General features: G+C 41.6%; 2 protein-coding genes across 2 annotated transcripts in view; both read right to left on the reverse strand.

Annotated features, from left to right (window-relative positions):
* Positions 1-23,998, reverse strand: part of LOC311008599 (uncharacterized protein) — a 132,927-nt gene that overhangs the window by 35,720 nt on the left and 73,209 nt on the right. The window lies entirely within an intron of this gene.
* On the reverse strand, positions 1,100-22,400 carry chrnb1 (cholinergic receptor, nicotinic, beta 1 (muscle)). Its single transcript, XM_084002317.1, has 11 exons — positions 22,173-22,400; positions 20,146-20,279; positions 18,324-18,368; positions 16,561-16,670; positions 13,410-13,518; positions 11,815-11,959; positions 10,672-10,857; positions 8,874-9,097; positions 5,958-6,133; positions 2,139-2,286; positions 1,100-1,919 (listed from the first exon to the last, which is right to left on the reverse strand). The coding sequence occupies exons 1-11, from the start codon at positions 22,231-22,233 to the stop codon at positions 1,773-1,775; spliced, it is 1,485 nt and encodes a 494-aa protein (XP_083858443.1). The 5' UTR covers positions 22,234-22,400; the 3' UTR covers positions 1,100-1,772.

The following is a 23,998-nucleotide window of genomic DNA, read 5'->3' on the forward strand; positions in this document are numbered from 1 at the left end:
AGGGTTATTAATAGCAGAGTGGGCAGGTGACAAGCGACGGTTTGCATCTCTCACAGCAGCATTCTGACAACAGATGGAGCCTTTGATATCTTCCCTTCAGATCTTTATTAAAAAAAAAAAATGAAAGATAAAAAGGAGTGTGTGTGTGTGTGTGTGTGTGTGTGTGTGTGTGTGTGTGTGTGTGTGTGTGTGTGTGTGTCTCAGTGAGAAAGCTAGACATTGAGAGGCACAGGTCTCCTATATAATGGGAATTCCACAGGCTATTGGTGCAGCTGGTGAATTGAGTCGGCATGCTGCTCCGCACGGCGACATAAGAATAGCCTCCATGCAAACATGCACACACACACACACACAAACACACCGATGCTGAAAATACAAAGGATTACTACGGTTGCAGAAATATCAACAAGCATGTGCCACACTCCGGCACATTGTGACACACAGGGAAATGAAAGGCATACGGCCCGCTCATTATATCATCTGGTTTGTCTTGGTGTTTATGTGTGAACAGCACATATGAATATCTAACTCTGGCTCCACACACCTAGATTAGCTAATACACTAAAAACCTGCGTATTTATACACATGCCAGCTATGTTAAATGGCTGGGTTGCTATATTTCATGCAATTATCAATGCCCTTGCACACTAATGCGTTTTTCTTTTAGTTTAGTAAATTGTTTATATCAAGCGATATGTCCAAATATGGCAGCAAGACAGAAATTCATCAACCATGAGAAATTCCGAAATTTGCATTCACTAGCAGATCATACACTATACATTAGTGGATGTAGCCACAATGACGTTGGGTTGACGACTGCCGTTGTGAATTCTCACAGTCTCGGCATTTTGGAACCAGAAGTGACACAATATGTTGGAGCTAAGTAACTGAACACTGAACAAGACATTTTTAAGCAACCAAAATGGCAAAATCAACTTTCATGAACTGAAAACTGAAAGGGAGACAAAGACAAGAAAAACTCCCAGACCAGACATCGCTTTGGTAGTGACCTGTCAATCACAAGGTAGCCCCGCCCCCTAAAGCATCCCCTGCTTTCTGATCTGTTGGACTCTAAATGGATCATAAGTACAAAATGAACATCCTGCTGGATTGAAGAAGACTTGAAAGTAGAGATTGAGACCATAAACTCATGTTTACAATGTTTACTGAGATGATAAATCAAGAGAGAAGTAGGCTCATGTTCTCATAGACTTCTATACAATCGGACCAGAGGAGTGGCTATTGGAAATAATGCAGGTTTAAAGGCACTTTTGCAGGTTGCTGCCTGTTGCAAATTGAGGTTGAATACCGACAAAACCATTTCTGACAAACTTCAAACAACAAGCCATCCTCTCACTGTCAATACAGAAAGATACATGATTCTGTTCTGGCTTGGTCTTGAAGCAGTGATGCAGCTAAGGGTCAAGCACTGCTTTCACAGGCCAAGACTTAGTTTGAAGTTGTGGTTTTTGGCCAGGAATGAGAATATTGTATTACAATCTATAGTTTGTCAGCATATGGAATATTGTCAAGATGCATTTGACACTGTCTTCTCAAGATTAACATCTTGAGGGATATAGTAAAGTAAATTAGCAGTGCTTGATGAAAGAACCAGGGTGTGTGCCTGGTGTACATATATGAGGTTCTAAATTGTTAACTGATGGTGAACTACACCCAGAGAATCATTGTGAAGTTCAACACAGAGAGTTCTTGTTTGTTGCTGTGATATATCAGGACGGGTATAGCTGGAGGAGGCCGAACGTCCCGCTGCCTCAGGGAGCTTTGAAGGGGTCGGTGGGCGTGTGGTTGAAGCTGGCGTCAGCAAAGATGGCCAAGGTGCCCACAGTTGTGAAGATGACGAAGATCAAGAGGAACATGCGGTCCACCACCATGGCCACGTACTGCCAGTCCTCCCTCATCTGGACCCGGATGGATGGATGGGAGGATGGGAGGAGGAAGAAGGAGAAGATGGAAAGAGGATGAGTGGATATGAGGACAGCGAGGAGTGTAGGGTGGGAAGATAGAAGGGATGAAAAGAAAACAGTTCAGGATGATGGTTCTTATCAAATCCAAGGAACAGACAAAGAGGAAGACAAAGATGCAGGAGGGTTCCAGCTCACTCAGACGGGCAAACTTACAGCTTCAAAGTCTTTCTCCGCCTGCAGAGCCTCAGCGATGTACGTGATGGAATCTATGGCGGACTTGAGCTCGTCAGGGAGCGTGAGGTAGCTACTGGGGCCGTCGATGAACTTCCTCAGATCCGTACACATTCCCTCTGGCTGAAACCTAAACCACAACACACACAAACATGAATGTCAAATATCCAACATTTGATATTGCAGATACATCTCATGGATCGATTCACATGGATTCATGCACAGAAGCACACAAGCTTGTGGACTGTGTGAGCAGATGTCGGCCCAGACTAATTAAACGCTGGAAAATAAAAAAAAGGCTTTCATGAGACAAGCTGCAGGTATCCTTCACTATCATTCAGAGGAATTACGAGAAGGTCATAGGAGCCCCAGACTCACTCTGCATCTGCTGACAGGGTTGCTCATGTACATGTTTCTGTGTTTACTCGTTGCCCTCGGTTACCGACCATCAGTGATGGTGTGACGACGGTTGCTGTGGGGACGGATGAGATGATACAGGCTTTTATCGCAGATGAATTTCGTGAATTTCTGTTATCCGGAAACTACATTGTGACTTGAAAAACGATCTAGCTTGCCATCATGGTAGACAAGTAAAGACTAGAGCCTGGTTTAAAATTATACAGAATTGATTTATCCTTTATTTATACAGGGGGACATTAGGATTTATGATCATCTTATTTAAGATTATTTTATATATTTAGTGTTTCACTAAAAATGATGTTCACTCAATAAAAGGTGTGTTATCTGTGATGAAATACAAATATGTGTTTATTAAAACAATAATAGATTCCAGTATGTTTTGCTGCCATTTTAAGAGTTCAAAGAATAATTTGATGATTATTTGGATAACATCATGGATCAAAATGATTGTGAAATATTCATATGTCCTATTTCTGGCTGTGTCTTCGTAACCCTTTCAACACTTAAAATCATACCAGCCATACCAGACCCAGTAAGGCTTGAGCAGCAACCCCCCTGAGTCAAAAACTGAAAGCATTACTCATGAACCTTTTTCTGCTCAGGATTTCTCTGCGTCGTCGTACAGCATGTCCTTGAGCAGTGACACATGGATTTCCACCGGTGGCTTCCAGTAGAGAGTCAGACGCAGCTCTAACACTAAAGTCTAAGTAGTGATGCAGCACGACGTCACAGCTGAAACGCTCGGCTGACAAATGACATTGACTCTGAAATGAAAGGATCATTCTGGCCTGATTCTTATATACAGTAGCTTTGGCAATCGTTTCTATCGATAAAAACGCTGAACACACCAAAGTCGCAGTAGGTCATGGTGAAAAGTTGAGCTAATCGTTTTATTTTTTAGTTTATATTTCTTTTGTTTTAAGGCTTTAAAACCTGTACAGCCTATCAGATTTATTCTTATCAATGTTGCTGCATTCCAGATGTTATTATTGTATATAGCATGAGGGTCAGAACCAAGAAAGTAAGAGTTTTATAAAATATTCAATACAGCAGGAGTAGTCATCAGCACGTGCCTGTATACTTTGTTGTTTGTATCAAACAATATCAACCCAGTGAGGAATATTGAGCAGTATTTTAATAAAGTTCTTAAAAACTCATCAACTGTTGGTCCTTGAAACGATCTTCTCCAAACACATAACATCATTCACCTCGCAGAACAGCTGCCTTCTTCAAACATCTGTTTCCTTATGAAACACCTCAATTATTATAACACCTGACATTGTTTAATAGACTGAAAAAATAAAAGAAGTCACAGATAAAATTATGCAAGCCAGGGGGTTCACCACCAGAGGGCAGTATGGCACTGTGTTTTTAAGTGGGAAACGTTGAAAAGCAGCACAGAGCTGCTTGGTATTCGCTGCAGCGGTTGGGGTTTTTACGATGCAGCGCTGCCGCCGCTGCTGCTCCGGGGAGTGAGGCAGGTGAACAGGCTGTGACCTCAGAGAGGTGGAGCCTCATCAGATGGAGAGAAAGAGAGAGAGATAAGAGAGGGAGGTGGAGCGAGCGAATAGACACACAATTTGGCCTTTTAACCCCTCCTCCCTTTTTCTCCTGCATGGCTCAGAGTAGCACTTCATCAGTGAGAAGTAAATGACTATTCAGGAGACTAATTCAACTAAAACTGGCTGCGTCTGGTGCCAAGGCATGCACTAAACCCAATTAAGAAGGTGTGTGTGAATGTGTGTGGCCTCAAGAGAGATACTGCTGTCTCATCAAATTGCTCTAATAGACCCCCCCCCCTTCCGTCACCAGTTCTTTCGCCGAGACACGCAGCGCCCCGCTCTAATGTGTCAGAGTCGATTTGTGGGGGTCATTATTATTTTAGCAACGATTCTCTGCCGCCTCCAGTCTTTCCCTCTCGACATATTTCACTTCTCACAGGAGGTGAAGGATGGAGAGGGAGTGACAGCTTCAGACTGTGAGGAAGAATTTTTAGTATTAATAGAACAGCAGGGAGGCTGAACAGTTAAGGATGTCAAATAGTTGCTGATTTCCAGGACTTACAGTTCCTCGTTCTGCCAAATTCACCTGAGCAAGGTCACCGGTACAAGGAGACAAGGGATTGACCTGTAGAGGGCTTGTTGTTTGTTTATTGGATCAAATCAGGTGAAGCGATGAGAAAGCAACACCTTCTCTTTGTTGTCGTCCCCGAGACAGACCTTCAGTTAACGGAGCTGCAGCAGCGTTAACCCCAGAGTAGAGGGCGTGACCCTGGGGGACTGTGACCTCCCGGGGGACTGTCCCGACTCCCCATTGGAAGAGCCAGCTTGCGCCCCTCCTACTGCTGAAGTAGTCTCTTGGTGGCACCATAGACTGTGGGTCGTTTACGGACTCCAATTTTGAAGCCTCGACTTCAGCCTTTTAGCGATCGCCATCTTGGAATTTGTGCAACCAGTGAGTCTAATGAGCTGATATTATTGTTCATAAATGTGAAAATAACCCACATGCTTTCAATGACTCTCCTCAGTGTGTGTGAATACATCACCATGAAGAAGTTCCAGACTTGCGGGACACGTTCACCCTGATGGTCTAAACTCTTCCGTATCGGTGACATTCCATCTGCATCCGTCGTTCTCAGTGGCCTCCTTTCACGATGCAAAGTTATCAGTTTTGAATTTGTTTTCCACAGCCCGAGAAAATAAAGTATTCATTGTGACAAAATGTCTTTTCTTTGCAGGAATGTTTTTCTTTGGATTTTAAATTTGATTCATTCGGTTGAATAGATCTGATGTAGACAACAGCATGAAATATATTTTGAATTTATGAATGCTTCTCGGCTGTTTGCTGACTGCTCTCTCTCTCTCTCTCTCTCTCTCTCTCTCTCTCTCTCTCTCTCTCTCTCTCTCTTTCTCTCGCTCGTTGAATATTTCTGTAACCTTCTGTCTGTAGATTGCTACAATAAAGGGACATTTAATTAGCTGTTGTATTTATACAGATTAATTATATCTAGCTGCTTCTCAGCTGTTTCAGTGCTACGGACAGCGCTGCACCCAAACACAACAAACAACATCAATAAATACGCAAAAAAAAAAGATGATTTGACAATCGGCAACACATGACCAATCAGAGTGGACTATGTGAATCTGGTGTACTCTGCTAATGGTGTTAAATATAACATAAGTCTTGGTTAAGCAGGTCTCCTCTTACACCGTTAGTTACTATGGTTACACATGCACACTTTCTTACTCATTTTGAACCCAAGTTGTTATTCCAACGCATCTTAACACACACACACACACACACACACACACACACACACACACACACACATAAATATATAATAGAGTATGATGTTGGACCCCAGAGCGGTTGTGGTCTCACCTGTTGGGCTTAGGGAACAGGAAAGAGGAGTCGGGCTTGCGGATGAAGTACTCATCAGCCACCTTGCTGATGGTGATCACCTTTTTCTCTCGGCGGGGCATGGTCTCCAGGGACAGGGGGGTCTCTACTTTTGGCCGCAGCATGCCCAGGTATAGAGGCAGCATGTGGATGAAGATCTAGGAGGAAAGAGAGAAACAGCTTACAGTTCAAATGGTTTCTTCTTCTTTTCATTTGATGTGTGGAAATCACAAAAAACCTGGTGTTCCATCGTCTTTCCTGGTAATAGAAACACATTTGTTGGATTTCTCTTTGGTGATTTATGGGACAGCTGAAATGTTCTCTCCCTGAATTTGCCTAATAAGGCTGAGAAATGAGTCAAAACATTGAATTTAGCAACGTGATAACCTTTGAGAACAGTTGCTGCTGAATGATGTGGGAGGGGAAACCAAATACTTTCCAATTCCTCACCGTTGACTCTCAAGGTGTCCTGGAGCAAAGAAGCTAAACTCTGTGTACTCCAGTGGATATACTAGTATACTGTAATTGTACTGGGCATCTCCCAGATGTGTGTACTTCAAATAAAGTTCAATGTTAAATCCTGAGTTCGTCTCGGCCGTCAGCCTTTCAAAGGAATAAGATAAAACAGCAAACCATTGGGCCAGATCTTGGCCCTGATCAATATCATAAATGCTATTTGCTTCTGTCAATGGCTCTTTTATCTACACTTTGAAGTGCTTGGATATTCTTTAGAAACAACTCTTGGCTTGGCTGTATTGACAGGCGGATGTCAATAATTGCCCACTGGCAGGGATTGTATCCTGGAACTACAATGAGAATGTGACGTGGGGCGAAGCAGTTTCTCTTGTAATGTAGTTTCAGAGAAAAAAAGGCTGAGTCATCGGAATCAAACCTGTCTTTGTACTTATGTGTCCTTTCCTTTTTTGTGTTCCCATTTCCCAGTATACCGCAACACCTGCCATGTTTCCCAGAGCCGGGAGTCTGTGTGGGCCAGCAGAGCCGTGAGTCACACATAGTGACATGATCACAGCAACGAAGAGCAGCCAAACAGAAGAAGTATGTGTGTGTCTTATACATGGCTCCATTTAGTGGATATTTTGGGCTTATTCCAGAATATGATATTACTGTAATATAATATGGAGACACTTAAAACTTGATTACTGACCATCAATGGGTAAAAAGACAACAGCTGTGTTCCAATCCAGCAGCCACATTCTTCAGAGACTGCACCTGAAGGCATCACTGCATCTGCAACAAGGCCGTCATCTCAAAGACGCCTTCAAACGCAGCAAAAAAAATGGCCTTTTTTCAGATTCAGAGAATTCAATTGATGGATCCTTCATGGCCCAACTTATCCCAAGATTCATAGCACACCGGTGATGCTTTCGTGGTTTTAGGAGGACTCAGTCGACGCAGACCGCGAAGGTCGCATCCTCCGAATGGATGCAGCTGCTGATCGTACACTGTATGATTAAATTATTAGTTTAATAATAATAATCAGTCAGGTGTGATTCTCCCCAAGTTCCAATGCCAGCCAGACCAGTTGATTTAATTAATGGTTGGCCAAAGTACTTTCCAGGAAACCCCATGTTTGGCTCTGATCCGGAATATTCCACTCGGTGACACCTGTTTAAATAGAAGTAGATCCAGGGAATTGCTAAATAAAAACATAATTTCCTCAAGGCAAAGTGACCATGTGACACACTGTGACACCTGTTAGATTGCCCACAGCTTGACACATCATAAGCTGTGGCTAGAAAACAGCAGTCCGGAAGGTTTACTTCATCTACAAAGACCTTATATCACAGCGATGGCTGCGGTAGCTCAGCTAGTGCTGCTGCTCTGTCTATGTTGGACAGTTGTGATCACAGCAGCGGAAAGCATCCAAAGCCACGTCGGGGCTGAGCTGAAGGAGGTGAGAGACATGCTGATTGAGCTGAAAGTGGAACTGAAAGACACCAAAGCTGAACGTCCCCAATGTGGCGTTCTTTGTTGCTTTAGACTGCTATGCTGGAGAAACGTATGGACCACACTTACAAAAGTCATTTTCAAATGGGTCTATACTAACATTGGCAATGCCTACAATTCCACTAAGGGCACCTTCACTGCACCCGGGAGAGGAGAGTATCACTTCCGGTTCAGTGGTGTAGACGACCGTGCTAACAAGTGGATGGGTGTTTTCTTATATAAAAATGATCCACCTGTGAAGTACAAACAATTACAAAATAGGTACGGCCACTTGGATTTGTCCTTCACAGAGATACTGCAGAACATTACAACAACATTACAGCAGTGGTCATCGCAGACACACCCTCCAGAGATCTGCCCTCCACTGAGGGTCCTTTTTCCGTTTGCATTCCAGGCATTCTATAAACTGTTGTGCTGCAAACAGTTTACATATGAGTGTACATGCTATCTGTTACTTCACCTTTAAGGAAGCCTGGAGTCAAGAACAAGCTAAACCCATACCTGTGTGTGAACTATAATGTTCTTTCTTTTCTCCCATCAATCCAGCACTAAGTAGTTCAGTTCCATTAAACCATGCAAATCACCTGTATAAGCTTTTCTCAGGTGAACGTCGGCTGAAAGCGGGACAGAACTAGGAGCAAAGTAGAAAGCTGCTGCTCAGGCCTGTAATTAGCTTCACATAGTGTACAGTGAGGGCAACAGTCACTGATGGAGGTTAATGGAATAACATGACATTCAGGTTGCTGAGGACTGTCGAACCAGTACCGCCTGGACCCAAACTACTACTGCCTTCATTGCCAGATTATTGAAAAGAAATCAACATGAATATGTAAATGAATAAAGACCAGCATGGACTGAGGAGTTGCTTGCACACATGATGGATGTTATGCTTAAATGATTTGATTTAGTTTTGCATTACAGGGACCTCACCTTACGGACCCACATTGGCATCAGGTGGGTGCTGGGTGAGCGGTGGTGCAGGTTCAGGACGACCACGCTGAGGATGACGGAGCATGTGACCAGGATCATGGTGAACATGATGTAGTTGACGATGATGGGGACGCCCAGCGAAGTCTCGGGGATCTTATCGGCCAGCAGCAGCAGGAACACGGTGAGGGTGAGCAGCACGTTGATGGACAGACCCATCTTCTCTCCTGGCAGGGGAAACAATGAATGCAACGTGCTTAACGTGGAGACGATCTTACAGAGAGGTGAAATGCAATTGGAATGTAAACTCTTCCTCTTATCATTAAGGACCAATCCCCTTTAGTTATAGGGTTTTATATTTATATATGCCTCCATGAGCTTAAATCCATCGTTCACACATCCTGCAGTGTTTGAGTGAAGAGTAGAGCTAACTCAGATATACCCTCCACTCCATCCCATATAATAAAATCAGTGGGGCTAAAGCAAAATATTAATAGATAGACTTAAAAGAGTTGACTCTTTGATTCCTCTTCTTCGTGAATGTCCCAGATCCACAGCCGAATCCTGTTCAATCAATGGCTATGATCCTCATGATTTATCAGGCTCAAAAGCCATGTGGGTTGCCCCGACTGATTGGTGACTTTAGATATCCTCAAGACGATCGCTGGAACTCATGGTGGCAACATCTCAATCGCATGTCTGCACGATCAATTTTTAATGGTTATTTCTGGTTATTTCTGTGATTCCAGAGAGGGAGTCTGAGTAACTGCTTCCACATCCAAGGAAGGCAAGCAGGCGTGCAAATGAGCCATACACTGGCATCAGTGTATAAACGTGTGTGAGTGAGTGAATGTTCATGTAAATTGTATATGGACCTGCATTTATATGCACACTAGTCTTTTCAACCACTTAAGGCACTTTACACTACATGTCTACATTCAACCATTCACATTAGCAGCATCAGGATTCTCCTCCTGTCGTCACTGAATCAGGAATGTAGACAAAACATATGGTAGCAGTTTGTGGTCTCCCGGAGTACTCAGATGAAGGAAACTGTGAATACAAACCATAGATGGTAAAAACAACAAGGTCGCTGCCGTATTTATACCTTGATGATGTCATCTACCAACATTATATAACTCTGATCGAGCCGAACTCCATTCAGAAAACAAGCATTTGAAAAATGGTTTGCTTATCGTCTTGCTGACAGACCTAAAACACATTACTTTGGACTTTTTTTTACAAATTATGTAGTTACTTTGAGATCTTTTTTATCAGTTGTTTGTTTTGGGTTGGTACCTCTGTAGTAAACCAGCCGATGTGTGTCTTGTTATTCATAGTGAATGCAGCTCAGTGAAGTTCACCGAGCACCTCTGGATGATGTTATGAACTCAGACAGGACGCCGTTTGATTACCCTGCTTATCTGGAAATTATACAACATCTACAAAGCAACAATTGATCCTGCTGTCAGATTCAAACAGAATCCATGGAAACACGTCTTTTACAGAAATCATGTGAGCATTAGTAAAGTCTAAAAACCGATAACTACCATTTAATTTAAAAGGTTATTGATTCAGCAGTGCTCAATGGAAAACAACGATCTAATCTTAAATTGAATCCCTTTGTGACATTAACTGGACAAATGTGTGATTGCTTAATTCAACCAGACCACACAAACACCATTAGGAAACGATAATAGCAGTTAGAGAGCAATGATACGGCAGTATTATCGTAATCAAAGCTAGATCAAAGTAGAACCTGTGCATAGTGAGCTGGCATTATTCGGATTTGTTGGCGTACCTGCGTCAGGAGGCAGGTAGAAGTTGAAGATGGCGATGATGGTGATGAGGATGCAGGGGAGGATGATATTAAAGACGTAGTACATGGGCTTCCTCTCAATGATGAGGTAGAAGGTCATGTCCTCGTAGTGATCATCGTTCATGTTCTTCCTGCACGGCTTGTGTCTGATGTGCCATTCGCCACCCTCTGGGAAACATTTAGAGGATTTAGGTGAGCTAAATGACGGCAACGCAGAAAACAAGGGGGTCCAAACTAAAGTGCAAACACGGTAGAACCATACTCATTCCTGTGAGTATGGTTCAGACAATAAGCAGAAGCAAAAGGTGACTAATGGGGACAATTAAAGGTGGGTGAAGTGATTCACTGTATTGCATACAAAGCCAATGATGGGAATGAGGCCAATACACGAAATTCACCTCATTCATGTAATCGTACAATTTGAAATATTTCAACTGGAGCGAGAAATTTGCATGATGCTGTGTTGCAAAAGTCTATTAGATTTGAGATTCTCCTCCTGTCGTCCTGATGTTGCTGAATCACAAAAGGAGGAAGAATATGTCGTAGCAGGCTCATTCAACTGGCGGCCTGCGGGCCAACTCCAACCGTGCAAATAAAACAAAAGCTTGGGTGCTGTAGAATGCAGGAAATGTGGTTTAAATTACAATATTTTTGTAAACCATCATATTTAAAACCATGTTTTTAAAGTAATTTTTTGCTAATTTAATTAGCAAAAAGACAAAAAGGTGTTAATTCACAAGGCCAGAAGTGGGTCGAGTGGGTAAATATACCCCCTGACAACAATAGTTTTGCTTTCTGACAATGTGCTCCCCTGAACAATACAGTAAAATATTGCTGGTCTATAGTATAAACTGGTTATTAAAAGGTCGCTGCTGGCCCAGTTATTTTTAAGTGTTGATAAAGCAGCTACAATGTTACCATAGCCTACAAACAGCAGACAAAACAAGCATTTTAAAAGGTGTTTGTCATCTTGCAGACAGACCTAACAAAGCAAGACTTTGGACTTTCCACGAATTGTCCTCATTATGTAATAATTACAGCTTCCTTTTTATCCGTTTATAGCACACGTGTCCTCCTCCTACACCCTTCACTGCTCCATCCATACATGACTTTCCAAATCCTCACCACTGTAGGATTCGTCCAGTTGGATCTCCCTGATCTCTTTGCCTTTCGAGTCCAGTGCGTACTGCACATCGATCTCCGTCGAGTCGTACGTGTAGGAACGGAAGCTCATGGTGCAGTTCTGCCAGTCAAACGGGAAATAAGTTACCTGTAAACGGAAACAAAGAGGGAAATGGAGTATAGAAGGAGAACATTGGACCTTGAGCATAAATGTTTTCTTATATTTGTTTGTGCAAAAAAACCCCGGAGAAAATAAGAAAATCCTACGTGGGCTTCATGAAACGTGCTCTGACAGCCAAGTGTGTTCTCACCCACCTGAGTGTGTTGATGAATTGTGTTTGATCTTAAATTGGACGCCAGGCAATTTGCCTTGGTAATCGAAAACAGCTTATGATCCTCTCGTCGCTCTCAGCAAACAAGCCTGTTTTAAATACAGCTCCCTTCTCAAGGCTCTTCAACCAACACACCCAGCAAATACCACTTTGTGGATTCAGCTATTTTATATACTGCAGAAATCCTATTTAATCATAAGTGGTGTCTTAATTAATGATTAGACAGGTTCAATACATTTGCCTAAATAAGTGTTAACATTTAAAATAATTAAGAAAATAATTGTAGAACAGTTTTCTTCTGTCTTATTATTTTATTTATTTAGTTTGGTTTAGTTCAAACATGTCAAATAAAACAACAAAAAATAGACAGTACACAATAGCAAACTGAATTAATTACCACAAAATATATAAATATCACATGCCTGAAAAGGAGTTGTTTTCACTTTTCTAGTCCTACCCATCTCCATAACCCAAACAAATAAATCATATTCATCAAATGAACAACACAAACAACTATCCTCATATACAACCCAAATATTCACCTTGTGTTTGTCATATATCATATCATATCTTAAACAATTAACCTCATTCATCCTGCTTACCCTTCCTGGTTCATATACCTGTCAAGAATTATGTATTTGTACATGTTGATTTATATTTGCTGTAGTTCTACATTCACCCCATTCCACAAACTCACTCAACAAATACAAATACATACTCACCCACAAAAATGCACATACTCTTCATCGTAGTACTCAATGTTTTGTATAAATGATAACCCTTCTCTGTCTGAGAATGTTTTTTGTCTGTTAACAGACTAGATCCATGTGACTTTAAAAACAGACTGTTCCAGATATCCATCATTGTTAACTCTCCTTATGGCTCTTTGTAGAAATTATAATGATTGCGGGGTGCTTCGTCATCATTAATATTTCACATGACAAAACGCAAGTTGGCTCTGGTGCGTAGGCACACAATTTAGATTTTACCTGAGAACTCCAGACCGTGTTGCAATGGGAACAGCTGCAATGTCATGTCGAGCCAGCGACGTAATACACACACACACACACACACACACACACACACACACACACACACACACACACACACACTCACACACTCTCAAAGCTGGTAAAAAGTGTGAAAGATTGATGAAGGCCACGAAAGTTCCTAAATTGTTTGCACGCACAATTTAAGACCAAATCTGCACGCGTCATGCCCAATGTCTTCAAGTTGAAGTGTGTGTTTGTGTGCGTTGATGTTCACCTTAACACCACAGGAGCTGCAGTAGAGCGCAGGGGGAGTCCAGGTTACTCTGCCATTATTATAAGCCTGGACGTGGACATGCAGGGCAACGTCAAAAACCCCATCATTACTGCAAACAGAGATACAACAGTAATTACAAACATACCTACGTACCCAAATAACTGTATTTTGTATGTATTTATTCTGTATTTATTCCAGCAAAATGAGGATACAGTATCTGTAAAAAACAAAAACAAAACAAAAAGACAAATAAGCTTTACAGAAATGCTTCTTTCTAAAGTATATTCTTTCTACAGACTATAATGCTGTAATCCTAAAACTCTATGTATACCCTTTAATCAATATGAGATTATTCTGAAAATAAAGACTAAAAAATTGGGAACAATTTAGGGTAGCTCCAACGTCATATATCTGGTGAGTCTGATCGTTGCAGTCGCATTGCTCCTCCCATCACAGCTATGGAGTACATCAACATTTGGCTGCTGGCCCGTACTTCACGACCCCACTAAAACATTTTAATTGGCGTGGATGAAATTGAGGACCTCGGCACATTACACAGGACACTCGGTGCTGCACTAATGCCGGACGTACACAGAGCTGTTTGGGCCGTTAAGCTCATAACTCTATGCAGAACAAAGACATCAAGTCAATTATAGACAGATTTAGCCGTCTGTCAGGGGTGCCGTGCTTGGCTTTTATGGCTCTGGTGATTTAACAAGGAGAAGCTCGTGTCCTGATAGCAGGACCTCCTAAAACCCCGTCCCTGTGAAGGTGCCACAGCTGACCATACACACTCAGAGGAGGCCGGACACGCTCCTGCATCTGTGTGTACATATTTGTGTGCACGCTTCCAAGTGGCTGAGTGGGGCCATCGGCTGGGTTTTTAGGGAACCATGCTGCTTAATTGCCTATAAAGTGTTGATGAATGGAGCAGTGAGGATATTTACAACCGTGTTAATGGGAGTGTGTGTGGGGGCATTAGTTCGAGGTATCTGAAGTTTCTAATTTAAAGCTGTCACATAAGAGTTTTTCCACTCTATAGGTAGTGTACTGCACTGTCCCTGGGTCTTTAACCTAATGTCCACTGAGTGCAGCTCTGTGCTGCTCCAGCTCCACCACACCACAACCCATCTGCTGCTCGTACACGATCAATATGGTAACAGATACTCTGTGGCTGTGCTTTACTCTGGTCTGATGCCGTACTTGTGTACTCTCATCAGTTGAGACTAATAAGCCGCCCACGTGTTAAATCCATCATTTATCTGCAGCTGCAGCTTGTGAGTAAACAGACCGCATCATTTAGATGTTTCACCGATGTACTACAGCCGGATGTAATGTTAGCAGTGCATTGTCGGTACAGTTTACTTTTCGGTAAATAAATGCTACAACTAGACACAAGCTAACTTCCTGTCTTGTTTTCAGCCAGCTGATAATTGAAGTGAAGGAAGTTAGCCCCGAAGTTAGCAACAACTCTGGCTTCTCCGGCTCAGGAACACTTAAAGGACCTTTAAGGTGGACCAGCGCTATTCTTGCTCCTCTGATTCTTCCTTTGCTTTTTTTATTTTTTAATATCTCTTTATAATATAATGAACTGTATTTATTAATATCGCGACTGTAAACTCTGCTGTTTGTATCAGGAAAACACAAAGTTGAATGTTAAAATGTATCAGCAGCATCATGTTTTTTTCAAGTTTTCATTTCAGCCAAAAAGTGATCTGATAAGTAAGTAAAATATGTTGTAAATAAGTTATTGTTAGAACTGTACTGGTATCATTTATTACTCAGATCAGAATCTGTATCGGTGCATCCATAGTTAGTTACACAGAAACCAGTCTGTCATAGGACAAAGGGCAGATACTTTCAAAAAAGTATTTGGTGGGTGATTGGTTGAACCATCTGTCAATCAAACTCTTGCCGAAGCCACTCGGAAGAGAAAAGCAAAAACCTTTTTTCCATCAAGAAGCCTTCAGTGTTGTCCATTCTTTGCTCTTCCTTCAATGACAACATAGCCGTTGTATAACTGATGCTACTGCAGCATCAATGCTAATCTTTTCAGAAGTTGTTGTTTTGAACAAACAGTCGCCTCTCTGCGTCACATCACACAAACCTAAACCACGCCTGCAGCTGCCAGTAGCTCCTCACAGGACACACAACCAATACTCAAAGTATTGGTAATACTTTTTGTGCAATATGTTACCCAACGATTCTTAAGTGATCTCGTTACATATCGTGTGTTACGATTATCCTGCCAAAATAATTCGCAATATTATCACGATAATCATTAAAAAAAAAAATAATGAAACAAACTAAAATAAGCCAATAATAAATCATGAGGTCTCCCTATGACGGCATAGCTGAGAGAGTTGGGCAATATTCAGAGAAAAAAATTTGCAAATTTGCTATGACAACAAGTGAAAGCTACCGCTAGCATTTACCCCAACTGCCCGATCACCCATAAGATGACAATTTGGCCTCATATAAAATGAACCAACAATAACCATCAACAGCCATCACCCTAAGGACCTTAGCAAGGCGTTGTCACACGTGTTGTATTAATTAGAAAAATAAATGCGACATTCATGAGACGTAAGCTAGCATAGATGCCGGTTGTTCACATCGTTTGCTAAAGTAGCAAATCTGCGACTTTATAAAGTTGCAAATTTGTGACTTTTTTTCTGAATATTGCCCACCTTTTTTTTCTCCTACTGTGGCCCTAATACGCCGTCGTATCTCCCTGCATACATGAACAATAAACAAATAAAAAATTGCAACGTTGTTTGAGTCCGTTTTTTGTTTCATTACATGTTACTTCCTGTAGTTTCTAAACACATAAATATCTTTCACGTCTCTAAAATGTATATTGACTGAATAAACAGACAAGCATGACTGTATGTCTGCATCAGTGGAACTTCTTCTGCCATGAAGTTTGTCCTCATAAGACATTGTACTGTATTGTTGTACTGTGTTCCACACAGTGAGCAGATAGACACATCAATATGTAACCGATGGTAAACACTAAAGGCCCCTAAGGTCCAACACAAAAACCCTGCCGGACAAAACAAGTCGAGGAAAGTGACCAAATGGTTTCTCCCCCTTTAACTCTTTGGTGCTGATTAATTCATGCCAATGTGACTGCAGTGCTTGTGCTTACTTATTGATGAGGACGATGTCAGGCAGCCAAACCTTCGCAGCGGGGATACGCATCACCTCAATCCCATCATGCTCCTTGGGTTTCCATGACAACCGATGATCTGTCCATTCCTGTTAGGAAAAAAAAGTTTTTATGTGCATACATAAAAAGGCAGGGACAAGAGGGAAACGGAAAATGACAGCAGGGGGAAACATTACATCGACATATGTAACCAATTTGTCATTTCATCAGTTTATTTTTCATTTTTCCACGGCTGTAATTAAATTCCACAGGGATGATTCTCTTGTGCATTCGTCCTTTCATAACAAAACAGCATTTGCATATTTTTTCATTTTGCACATACTCTGTATTACTTGGACTACTCCAAGTATTCTCCCTTGGTTATTTGTGTCGAGCACCGAAAAAGGAGCCCTTTCATTAATACGCTGATTTGCAGTGGAGCTGGAGTCACAGTTGAGTTGGTCAAAATAATGTGAGGAAGTTATTCACTTTCAGCACTAACTGTGTTAATGAATGCAACTTTCTGTTCAGGGTTTTTCCTGCTACTGATCATGACACTGTGGCAGCGTGCCTTCAACTGCACAAACGAAATAACCTGTTAAGGGTTGTTTTCTTTCCATTATTGGGCTGTATCAATAAAATGTAATTGAATGTGAATTTCTGGATATTAAATGGTCATTTCCATTTTATAGTGGGAAAATGTGTTTGTCGCATGTCATAAAACATGGTTAAGTTATGTTGAGACCTCAAATACTCATATACGAAGCAGATTGTAAAACAAATGCATTCTACTGGCACAAATCGTTATTCTCTAAGCAGGAAAAACCCAAGAAACTGCTAACAGACCAAGGCTTGATATCTACCAGCAAAACATAGAAGTCAACATCAATTTGCAGCCTCAGGGCAACAACACTTGGTGAAACCTAGTATCTGCATGGACGGCGTGTGGTCAATGTTCTTGATTGCACACACATGACATGGTTAAGCTAATTCAAGGTAAATGTTACAAATACACTTAAGATGTTTGATTTGAAAAGATCTTATAATGAAGCAAATGACACTCATTATATTGAAGTTCATTCATTAGTCAGTATTTTATATAGCTTACTTAAAGTGAATGATGTGCCCATTAAGTTGAAAGCATTGTCGGGTTTTCTGGTACCTCTGTCTGAAAAAACAAAACTTTCTCTAAACTTCTCAACTTCAACGTTGTTTGTTTATGTCAATTATTTTTAACTCCACACAAAATAAAATCCATCTCTCGCTCGACTCAATCCGTAATGGTTTCATACTAAGGTGTCGGACAAACAAATAAATGTCACACATTGTTGTGGTGACTATATATCATGTTGGTGAGGATTTCAGGCCCAGCCAATGGATGAGTGCTGGCTTATAATAGTAAAAATGCTAAGTCAACCAAGATAACTAAGTTATCACAGTTAACAGTTCAGTTATCCCCAACAACAACGTATCCAACGAGCCAACGAATCACCTAAAGGTGTTGATGAAGTTCTCGATGCTTCACTTAGAGTTTCGCTGTCGATTAGTGGTGAAGTTAGATTGTTAAGACACTGGCAGCTGCTGAAGGTACGGCTGCTGGGGGGATTAAACTTTCAGGCTCTGATAAACGGTGCACTCTTTTAGATTCACTGCATTGGAGACGTGTTGACTTCTCCAGCTTTGCCCTCTACGGTCCAGCCAACAAGCACACAGTAAGAAAGGCTACAAGGTGTGTTGAGAGAAGCCGACAGAATCACACTTACCAGATTCATGACAACAACTGTGGTCATTTCTTCATTTTTCATATTCTGGAACAAAAAGGTCAAAAAGTATGTTATTGTACACACTTATAATAGTTGGTGCTTAAGTCATTGACCAAACATTTGTATACACAACAAGAGATTGAGATAAACTCATGTTTACAATGTTTACTGAGATAATACATCAAGAGAGAATTAGGACCATTTTCTCATAGACTTCCATGCAATCAGATTTCTATTTGTATCTGTCACCCCCTGATGGCCAGTAGAGAGAATGCATGTTTAAGGCACTAGAGCATGGGCTTCATTTTTCAGATTGTATTTTTGTGGCCTACATCTGACTAGACCATCCAACGTGGCCTTCTGGATATTATTTCCAAGCTTATTTCTAAGGATTTCTTCAACATTTGTTTCAGGAACAAAACAAAAAAAAAGAAAAACTACTTTGAATGATGTTGTCCTTGTTGATCCCAGTTGTACATAATATGTAGACATAGTTTCAGTGCTGCTGCTGGACTACTATGATCATACCATACTGTTCATGGCACATACAGCCTCTAATATTTACAGTAGCTCCTGCTTGTCATTGAATGGCTGGTTCGACACACACCAGCTAGTTCCAGGACATGGCTCATGATGTGGTGGAGGTGTTTGCTACACTACAGGCTAGTGTGATGACTAGTGTCCGTGTGCATGTGATTGTCTATCCAGCAGGAAGGAGGAGCTTCCCGGAGCCAGGCCTTCTATTTAAAAACGTTGGCAGGAATGTCAGAGAGACAGCTGGGACAGAAACAGGTGGGGTGAGGTGACTTCAACCAACTCGTTCACTCACTCTCACACAAACACACACACACACACACACAACTCTTTCATCACTGACCTATCAGACCTATTACTAATCATGATGTCTGTAACTCTGGAGGCTGTTAATAATAACACCGCCATTATCCAGACTAGTTCTGGAGCATCAAAGTGGGTCAGTTTTCAAGACTCCACAACTTTAGGGTCCCATGTGACTTCCTCTCCAGAGTGTGACTGACCTTGAGTGGCGTAAAGAGCACGCTCACTGTAGACGTGTATGTAAATGTGACACTGTATGGATATGCGTCGGTGAATGCAACAGAGTATGGTGCCAAGGGGAAATTAAGGAACGGGTAAAGTGACCTGGTGTGTGTGTTTGTGTGTGTGTGTCTGTGTGTGTGTGTGTGTTTGGCTGCATTCACGATTGCTGTGCAGTCACAGAGACAACAGCCCAGTTAGTGCATGCTGCTAAAACACTATCTACCAGCATGGGTGGATATGATTCCAGTACTTCGCTCCGGTATCAAAACTCTGTGTGCCATTCGACTCAGCAGGTCAGCAAGCGCTGAATTCAGAACCATATGCTCTCACATATATTCACTGTTTTGAATTTAAAACTGTATCTTTACATTTACAGGGCTTTTCTTGTCCTGTCATGTGCAACTACTGCAGTAGACGGGACTATATGAAAATGTAATATCTGCTTAAAAGTCTTAAAATGGCAGTTGACATACTGTCATCAATTTACATTTTATTGAGAAACAAATCATTTTATTGAGTCACAGATACAGATTACCATCCTAAGTAAAGTATAAGTAAACAATAAATAAAGTGTTTTTTTTAAATCAGGCTCTATTTTTTACTTCTCTACCATCATAACAAGCTAGACAGCTTTTTCCAAGTCACTTGAACGATAATGAAACGATATTTATGATTATTGATTAATTGAAATTCACCATGATCAACATATCGTATACCAAAACAGAAACACAATGAGAGCTGGTTATGTGTTGTCGTGCCTCACCAGTCCACCGAGGGAGGAGAGGATCATACCCACACGGACCACCACCCTCTCTTCAGGACTGCTTGCTGGCCGCACCTTCAGGTTGTAGCCGATAAAGACCTGCTTCATCAGAGCCTTCTCCTGTTCTGATGCACCTGTGTGACAGATAGATAGTCAATGAAACAATGGAATTAGGAGTTAGGACGAGAGTCCCACCTTCACTCATATCCACTGCAGGTGAGAGGGAGAGAGAGAGAGAGAGAGAGAGAGAGAGAGAGAGAGAGAGAGAGAGAGAGAGAGAGAGTGAGAGAGAGAGTGAGTGAGTGAGTGAGTGAGTGAGTGAGTGAGTGAGTGAGTGAGTGAGTTAGTGAGTTAGTGAGTGAGTGAGTGAGTGGAGCGTATAGAGAATCCAAGGACTTGGTTCCAGAGTAGAAATGGGCTTTTGGGACCATATGGGATTTTAATATATTCTATTTATTTATTTATTCTATATATCCTTGTTGTTGCATTTCCTCTTTGCTGCTGTAATCCTGTAAATGTCCTCACTTTGGGACTAATAAAGGATAATCTTATCTTATCTCTTATCTTATTATCGGGATAATCGTAAATAGTGACTTGAAAAATCTGTCTTGCTCACTAGGGGTGTGAAAAATAGAGCCTGTTTTAAACAATACAGGATACTAAAGATGAATTGATTGTTTTTCACCAAAAATTATGTTTACTAAAAAAAGGTTTGACACTGCAGTGACACATACCCTACCACATGGACGCGATAGAGTATACCATAATCCTTGTGTTATAGAATTAGCAGTTGTCTCACAACGGGCTTGTAACACTGTTAATGTACCAAAGCCCAAACGATTACCCTCCACAACTGTTTCATACATAAGTACTGCTTCATTTCCACCCATTTCCTCCTCAGGATTGGAAGGTTAGGCACATTTATAATCAGCAGCTCTGGTGATGCAGCATTCATCACGTTTGGCATAGCTGAGGCCCCAGCAGGATCTGACCTGACGGGAATAAATGACAACGATCACCCAGCAAGGCACCCCATTAGCTAGGCACAGAAAAGCATGGCTGCTGATGGGCAAGGCTGGGAGGTGGTTGTAGAAGGCTACGATTTAGCATTTTCTCCTCTCTGTCCATTTCAGATGACTTGGTAAATAACCCAGACTCCACAGTACAATGAAATCAGATGACATGGGACAATGCTGAAGGCTAACATTTGAAGGATGCTTGCCATGAATATAACTGATGGCAATAAATACAGATCAAATTGAATGGTCATTTTAAGTCACTTTGATAAAGGACAGAAGAAGAATTTATGAGCCCTCCTACTTGAAAAAGGCACTCAAAATGTGCTTTGAGCCATTATCCTCCACCATAACTTCACGAAACAGCAAAGTGAGTAAGTAAGTGAGTGCACTTGCTGAATAGTGATTAATATGATTCAAAAATGGAAACTTAAAGCCATAACGCTCAATAGGAACTACACTGTTCCTGTCCAGGAACCGATGTTCAGTTATCAAATCAATTACCCTGAAGACAAGAAAGCCATTCATCCTCTGAAAATTGGAGGCCATCCAAATGACAATGAGTGTTTGTGGCTGTCGCTGTTGATAATTTTTTTTTTACAGTTATTTCTTATATCACAAGCTAGTTCACAGAATGGTGAAATAAATCCTTGAAGATCCCTTTTAACGCCACCATTAGCTCGACATTACTGATTTTGAGCGTAATATCATGGCATGAATTGGATCCATTGCCATGGAGTTTGGTAGCCTACAATCAATTTAAATAAGACAAGTGATATTTTTGAGCATATGTGTAAGTAATGAAGCATGTGGCCTTAGCTAAGTACAGTTTCACAGAGAACACGACTGAATGCTTGTTGTTATCTGTGTGATATTCCCATTTATAATATATTATATTTTTTGTGTGGCTTTCCTGGCTACATGTTGTGTCGCGTCCATGTATGAAGTATTACAAGACGACATGACATCTGGCTCCATTACTTGGGTATATTGTGTCAGCTGGTGCCTTACCTCCCAATGTGCTCAGGCTGCATAAGCAACATGCCAGCAATAGCAGATCCAGGGTTTTCATGGTGATTTCCCTGAACCAAAAAGGTCTCCCCTCCTCAAATTAGATCCTCAGTCGGTTTCGCCAGACTTCTTTTTTCCACTTCTTTTTCTTTTCCAGTGCAGTACACTGGAACTCTTCACAGTGAGTTTTGGTTTGGTCGGTATGGACTGTTGTTGTCTGTCAGTCAGCTGCTGTCTGCTCCAATTACATCCATGGGGAGGGGAGGGGAGCTTGTGTGTCTCACCCCCTCAGGAGTGAGGCTTCATTGAGACTCACTGCTGGCTCAGACACAACGATCACAACTTGTTCTCATTAACTTTCATCTTCCAACCTTAACAAAGAGAAGCCTTTTATCTTGCATTCTCTCTACTGGCCATAAGGGGGTGACTCCTCTTGTTGCACAAAGAAGTCAGGTTAGAAGTCTATGAGAAATTCTCTCTTGATTTGTTATCTCAGTAATTATTGTAAACACGAGTTTATGGTCTCAATCTCTAGTTTCAAATCTTCTTCAATCCAGCATGATGTTCATTTAGTTATGGTCCATTTAGAGCAGGGGCATCAGCAGCATTTGATATGTCGGGGGTCCTGTTTAAGAGGGGGGTCTTGGGGTAATTTTGAATTAAGTAGATGCAATTTCCCGCATTCTGGTGTCTTCTGACATGTTTTTAGAATATGTCTCTTCCCTATCTAATGTCTCTTGTTCCTAGAAATGAAAATGAGAATTAAATAGGCCTATCATTGTTATACTGACATTTTTATAATGCCTTTGCAATAGTAGTTATACCTCTGGCTACAGAATCAAAACAAGCTTTTGCACAGTGTATATCGCATAGTGGCATATACACTCATGATAGCCTAAATATTGATCTGAGAGTGCATTGTTAAGATGCACAAGGTTTTTTTCAGCTACTTAAATTACCCATTCCACCCATTTCTTTCTCATATCAACCACCTTTTTTTCGTTTCAACATTTTTCATGTTCTCTGTGTAACCTCAGAGGGAAGTAAGTGACCTGGCCGAGGGTCAGTCTGACTGCCGGGCCAGAGCTCCGGCATTTAGTCTGTAGTGTTGCGGCTGAGGGCCGTCACCTGCTTTAATACGTCCATGATTGAATCTGACATCTGAAATTTAAATTGTTGCTGGCGTTGACCAAGTAGCTGCAAGAAACAAACTTCTTTGGTGGTCGTGCATGATGGTGTGTGTGAGTAGGAAACCAGGAAAAGACAAGTGGATTAACATCGGTGTGGGTATTCTCTTACTGATAAAGTGGAACGGATTTGATTGTGAATCAATGAAAAGAGCGCTGGACAAATAAGACCTGTCATGCACTAATATTTTTAAGGCAAATGTGGGGGGTCCAAAAACTTTTTTTAAAAGGTGGGGGGTCCTCACCCCCCCTAAATATATGGTGATGAGGCCCATGCCTGTATCTTCCTCTTTGGTATTTTGCTACACACCTATTAGTCACTCCATCCATTTCCTCTCGTCTTACTGGCCTGTCATCCCATAAGTGTTGTGCAAGTTCAAGGCACTTCAGCGTTGGCTTCACTCTTCAGACCTGGAAGTTGCTGCTGCCTGCAAACACATCATGAACCTTCCTGTTAAGGATCTCAGCATCAGCGTTTCTTGCAGCTGTGCTAGCTGGTGAACACAGACTGAGAAGAGCGAGTTAACCTTGTTGTAAAAACCAACAACTACACACTCTGACGGGGTTACTGGACCTTTCCTCCAGGCTAATGGGCAGAAGCGGGTTCTGTAATGTCTGCTCATTTATCTTCTGGACATG

The sequence above is a fragment of the Eutrigla gurnardus genome (genome assembly GCF_963514095.1).
Source record: "Eutrigla gurnardus genome assembly, chromosome: 23".
Taxonomy (NCBI): Eukaryota; Metazoa; Chordata; class Actinopteri; order Perciformes; family Triglidae; genus Eutrigla; species Eutrigla gurnardus.

Coding starts and splice junctions, on each gene's coding strand:
- chrnb1 (XM_084002317.1), bottom strand. CDS start 22,233: ATGAAAACCCTGGATCTGCTATTGCTGGCATGTTGCTTATGCAGCCTG. Junction 10,858..11,814: donor ACTGGACGAATCCTACAGTG/GTGAGGATTTGG, acceptor AATGTTTCCCAG/AGGGTGGCGAATGGCACATC. Junction 2,287..5,957: donor CTGTTCCCTAAGCCCAACAG/GTGAGACCACAA, acceptor GTTGTGGTTTAG/GTTTCAGCCAGAGGGAATGT.